Raw genomic sequence first — 6,128 nt, forward strand, 5'->3', positions numbered from 1 at the left:
GCTTTGATAAACACAGATGTTAATTACCTCAAACATGTGATACTGAGTGTCTCTCAGCAGGACACTTCTCTCTGTCAGCTCTACACACAGTCAGACCTTTTGACTATGACACCTTCTGACATCTTGTGAAGAGCATGACGGTGCTAACACATTCAGCTGGGGATGACTCTGTTTGTGTCTGTTCAGAGAGGAGGAGACCAGCCAAGAACAGACTGAGTGACCATCATGGAGACTCAGGCCTGTATCTTACAGCGACTTTAACATTTGACATGAACCATTTTACCATCAGACAATGTGACATTAATGGTGGAATGCAGTTTGACTTTTAACCAGCATAACCTTCAGGCAGATTAGGATTGAGAACACTGGCTCTTCACTTACATTACACTCAGTGAGAATCCAGCGAAAATACGGACAAATGTGCTCCTCACTGATAAGACATTTCAAATAAGAATATAATGAAAAAGGGATAGAAAGAGAGAGAGAGAGAAAAGAGAGAGAGAAAAGAGAGAGAGAAGGAGAGAGTAGCGAGTTTTTAAATAGAAAGTTTCCCATAGGACCTGCCAGCAGGGCAGCGCTGTCATCACACACACACACACACACACACACACACACACACACACATACAGAGCCAGCAGTAGGACTACAGACAGGGTCTTTAAATCCAGGGACACCCCCCCCCCTTTCTCCACAGGTTGCCATAGAGACAGAGAGAGAGGAGGAGGTAGACTCATTCTGTATTCACCAAGACATCAGCTCATTGGCTGCTCACCCCACCAATGCTCCACCCACCACTACCCCCTGATGCTGACTCATCAATATTTCAGTAAAGCAGCAGTGCATGCTGGTAGCAGAGAAGTGAGAGTGATCCCAACAGAAGACAAAGAGAAACTGTCAGCGTACACACATACATACAGGTACATCACATCAGTCATATCAAAACAGAAACAAACCTACTGACAAAGGTTAAACAGATTCAAAACACAAACCAGCCAAACATACATATGACTATGGTACATACGGACACACACACACACACACACACACAAACCAACAGGGTCTGTGTCAGTGCTTCTTGTGCTTAGTCTTCCTCTCCTTCTCACTGTCCCTCTTTCCTTCCTGTCTCTAATTAGTCCAGGAAAAAACACTCTGTAAACAGAATACACAGGGACCATAGTCTCACACACACAATCGCACTGTGAGTTTGTTCGAGTGTGGTATACGCACGCGCACATGTGTGTGTGTGTGTGTGTGTGTGTGTGTGTGTGTGTGTATGTACTTTAAAGGGATTTTTGAATTGTAAAATAATCATTAGTGAGGTTTAATGTGATGTGTTTCCTATAATGGAAGTTATTGTTTAAGGTTCTGTGATGTGATTGGCTGAAACACAGCTGGCAGGAAGGAGGAAGTGATGGGCCATCCTCTAACAGGAAATAACAAGAGGGTAGCCATGACAGTTATTTTTAAAACCCTCCCACGCAACTTGTCTTTTCCATTCTGCCTCTCTCTGTATCTCTCTCTCCGTCCCTTTCAGTCCTTTCCTATAATTCTCTCTCTCTGAATCTCTGTCAGCCTCACTGTTCTGGCTTTCCACTTGACTTCTTTTTCAATGTCCCTCTCCTCCCCAAACCCTTTCTCCTCCTTCTCTTTCTTCCTCTCTTCTTTGTGACATTTCAGACATACATCTTCATGAGACAGAGAGAGAGAAAAAGAGTGAAAGGGGGGGGGGGGGGGGGGGGGAGAGAGAGACAGAGAGAGAAAAAAGAGTGAAAGAGGGGGTGAGAGAGAGAGAGAGAGGGAGAGAGCGAGAGAGAGAGAGAGAGAGAGAGAGAGTGACAGTGTCTGTCCCAGAAAAGGGCTCTAAGAATAACCTGCTGCTGGAACTATCTGCTGATCAGCACAAATACACCAACAGCTCTCTCCATCATGTCTCTCACACACAAGCACACATACACGCGCGCGCACACACACACACACACACCCAGATCTTGCTGACTCACTCAAAGGAGAGAATCTTTTAACCACAAGAAAACACAATCAGGATAATGTTTCACAAATGAACACCCTCACACACACACACACAAACACGCACGCATGCACACACGCACACACATACGTAGAAACACAGCCCTAACTAGATGTTTAATCAATATCTTGTAGCCCCAAATCCTAACACCTCTTTTAGTTGGTGTGAACCCTCCGCCTGACAACCAGCTTCTGATTGGCTGTTTCCTAACAGAGAAAAAAAATCAGAGCTTATAACTACTCGCATTTAAGCCTGCTGGTTCCTGCAGCTCACCAATCAGAGTCTTGGACAATAAACAACAGAGAGGATTCACTTTTCCCCCTTCAGGACACTCGTTCTGTTCATTTTAATGTAATCAATGAATCAGATCATTTCACTTTCAAATGAAGCACAATGTAAATTATGTGGTGGTGCAATTCAGCTGAGGACACCTTGTTCGAAAACAGTCAAAACTGAAGAACCCACTTGGCTTTATCGTTTTGTCTACTATATTCACTGTATATATTTGTATGTGTGTCATGTTTTGTTTTGTTTTGTTTTTCCAGTTGTTGTTTTTTTGTTTGGGTTTTTTTTTTTTTTTTTGCATTAGGGTATGCTCTCATAACATATAATATTTTTCATAAATCTTATGAGAAAGTTTGGACAGAATAATCAGAAACACAGGAAAGAAAGAAAGAGAGAGAGAGAAAGAGAGAGAGAGAGAGAGAGAGAGAGAGAGAGGGGTGGGGGGGATGACGATGAGAGTGAGAGAGAGAGAACAGAAAATTAAAAGAACTAGCAGTTATTACACATGTAAGTCCAACTGTCTGTACCTAACACACTTTTTTTTTAACTCAACTTAGAGACTTAAGTGGACATGACATAGCAAGACTGCCGATAGAATCCTGTAATTTACTGAAGATAAGATCTCTACAGGAAGAGATGTTAGAAAGGAGTGTTTTTCAAGGGTAGACTAACCCATTTTTTCCATCTTGTTTTCATTCACTTCCTACCTTAAAACATTTTTTTTCTAGCTGGTGCTCTGATAGGTTTCACTGTCTGTGATCATTTAGTTTCAGCATGCTAACAATTAGCACCCTTAGCTGGACACAAATGAGTGTACCCGAGCCTAAGATTTGGCAAGCATCAAAACTGCATTTACAGAGTGATTTTTACAGTCAGAGCATGACAGCGTTTCCTTTTATGAAGACAAGACTTACGCCACAGAACACCTGCTGCTCTGACATTTGGCTGTTTAATCAGTTTAGCTTTGTATCACACTAGCCTCTAGCATATTCACTAATCTTACTAATCTTTAATACAACTCATCTCTGAAGGAACCAGGATTTAAGTTAATTTACCTTTTAAATGACATGTCAGCAATGTCTGTAACATACATTGGATTAGGCTAAATGTGGATTTAGCTGTAAACACCAATGATGAATGACCAGTGTGTTAAACGACGCATTCTTCTCTGTAGTAAATAAGTTTTGCGTTTGGTGAGGGAAATGAGAGTGTTCAGCTACAGTGAAAATCTGATGAGGAAAAACCTATCAAAACAACCAGAGAGTCACAGCAACATCAAAGAGGACAAATAAAGTGCCTCTTTTCTCTCTCCCTCCCTCTCTCTCTCACGTGTGCGCACACACACACACACACACACACACAAAATCCAATTCCCCTTCATCCTCACTGGAGGGCATATATTCAGCCAATAACTGAACCGATGTTGTGTGATAGGGACTGTGTTTGTGTGAGCATATATGTGTATATGTGTAGTGAGAGAGAGAAAGTAAACGAGAGAGAAAGAAGGCATCTCAGAAAGAGAGAGAGAGAGAGAGAGAGAGAGAGAGAGAGAGAGAGAGAGAGAGTGAGGTTGTTATACCCACAGCCTGAATAAAAAGTATATTTACAGTTTTTCATGGCTTCGATCTCCAAGGTTTTTTCTGGTTCTCTCTATTTTACCCAGGTTCTTCCAGCCGTGCAGCTGTAGTGTTGTGTTCCAGTCTATGGCATGTTAGCCCAGATTTCAGAAAGGCTCCTAACCCACTTTTCATCTATTTTTACAGCAGTGTCTCAAAGCCACAGCATCCAACACATAGGCAGGGTTTTTTTTTTTAACAGACCTGTCAATCCACATAACACTACTCCAAATAAATTTGATATTTATGAAGATACACCTGAAATTCAGCCCAGTAAGGTTTAATGGTGTCAGGGTTGTTCATTCTGGAAATATGTATGGCACCTGATCCTAAAGCTTAATCTGATCTAAACATGTTTTTTATTTCTATTTACTTAGAACATTACCTAATGATTTCCTGTAAATAAATTATATACACTACACACACACACACACACACACACAAACACTCAGTCAAGAGAGGACTCATAGATGTGTTCTTTTAGCATCATGAAAACGAGGCACAAAAGGTAGGCCATGACTAATCCACAGTCAACACACACACGCACACACACACACGCACACACACACACACACACACACCTTAAACTTGGCAGTGAGGAGCCTGGTGGCCTCCTCCTCCTTCTTCAGATCTTCCATCATCCTCTCCTTTTCTTCCAGAAGTTTCTGCTTCTCCTCCGCCACAAGGGAATGATCTTCTCTTATAGCCTCCTTCTCTCTTTCCAGTTTCTCCTGCTGCTCCTTCATATACTCCTGTGCCTCCTTCTCTATGCTCTCCTCAGTTTCCTCATCCTCATCCTCTTCTTCTTTTATCTCTCCTTCTATCTCTCCATCTTTCTTTAGCTGCCTGCTCCTCCTTTTCCTCTTCATCAGCATACCTCGTTTGTCGAGTTGCGCTCGGAGCTCAGCGATCTTTGCCTGGAACTCTCTCAGCAATGCATCTTTGGGGTCCTCATTGACCCGAGGTTTGTTTTTGATGTTCTTGGCACGGTTGGCGTAGCGTAGCGTCGTAAGGGTCTCCTCGTAGTTGTATGCCGCAGGTCCCAGAGTAGCGACCATGATGGTTTTGGCGTTCCCACCCAGTGAGTCCTGGAGCAGACGTGTGAGTTTGGAATCCCGGTATGGGATGTGGGAACTCCTGCCATCCACCAAGGCTGAGATAACATTGCCGAGCGCCGAAAGAGAAAGGTTGATTTTCGTGGCCTCCTTCAGGCGATCTCCATGCACCCCTGTCTTGGCCTGTCTCTCGCTCCCTGCCAGATCCACCAGATTCAATTTACCCACCCGGATATGATTCTGCCCGTCTGGACCCAGCTGGCTGCATTCCACGGTGATGAGGAAGATTGCGTGTGAGCGGGAACTGTGTTCGTTCATGTTGGTAAATCCGATGGAACGCGTCTGATTCCCAACGTTCATCACATGTTCGATCTCCTTAACGTTCTTGGTGACGAAGGAGGAGAGGTCACGGATGTACACACCTGAATCGGGACTCTCTTTGAGTTCTAGCTTTCTGCTGTGGTCTTTGGAGAGCAAATCACGAATTTCCTCTTGGTAGATCTCCAGGTATGAGGCTCGTACGAGGTACTGTTGGTTCTGCGAACGGGAGATGTGTGTGAAAATATGTTCAAAGGAATTTGGGATGATCCCTCTCCGTTCTGGATCCATCCACTGACCCTGCATGGTGTATGTTTTTCCAGTACCAGTCTGCCCGTAAGCAAATATGGTCCCGTTGAACCCTTGCAGCACCGAGTCAATGAGGGGCCGCACTGTCTCGTCGTAGAGGTCGCTCTGTTTAGAATCAGCATCGTAAACGGCGTCGAACGTGAATGTTTTCAGTAGCTCGCCCGGACCCGCTTTGGGGTTCCGCAGCGCAACCTGGCCCAGTTTAACGTCCATATCAACGATTTTCTCATACCCCGCCGCCTCTTCTTTCCGATTCAGCGGGCGACAGCGCACGACCACCTTAACCGTTTCACAGTTTTTCGTTTTTGCGGACATTTTGTGAAACTCTCCCAAATTCGACAGTCTTAGCAAACCTAAAACACCGACAAAATTAAATGTCGGTTAAACTTAATTGGGTTAAATATCATAAGGCAGTATCACACGACTTGCAGGCAACGGCATCAGCTTCGGCAAGTGCCCGACGCATAATTTCTGCTCATGTGTGAATCTCCGTTATAGTGTGTCAGAAAAACAAAAGAC

The 6,128-nt window shown here is 44.0% G+C and overlaps 1 protein-coding gene across 1 annotated transcript in view; it reads right to left on the minus strand.

The window, feature by feature from the left end:
- The window catches only part of kif3ca (kinesin family member 3Ca), a 16,642-nt gene extending 10,718 nt beyond the window's left edge, over nucleotides 1-5,924 (minus strand). The window contains exon 1 of the mRNA XM_030781588.1: nucleotides 4,509-5,924. Within this exon, the coding sequence (XP_030637448.1) occupies nucleotides 4,509-5,924 (1,416 nt within the window). The remainder of the gene's footprint in view (nucleotides 1-4,508) is intronic.
- Between the last annotated feature and the right edge of the window lie 204 nt (nucleotides 5,925-6,128).

Source organism: Chanos chanos, chromosome 8 (assembly GCF_902362185.1).
Source record: "Chanos chanos chromosome 8, fChaCha1.1, whole genome shotgun sequence".
In the NCBI taxonomy this organism is placed as follows: domain Eukaryota; kingdom Metazoa; phylum Chordata; class Actinopteri; order Gonorynchiformes; family Chanidae; genus Chanos; species Chanos chanos.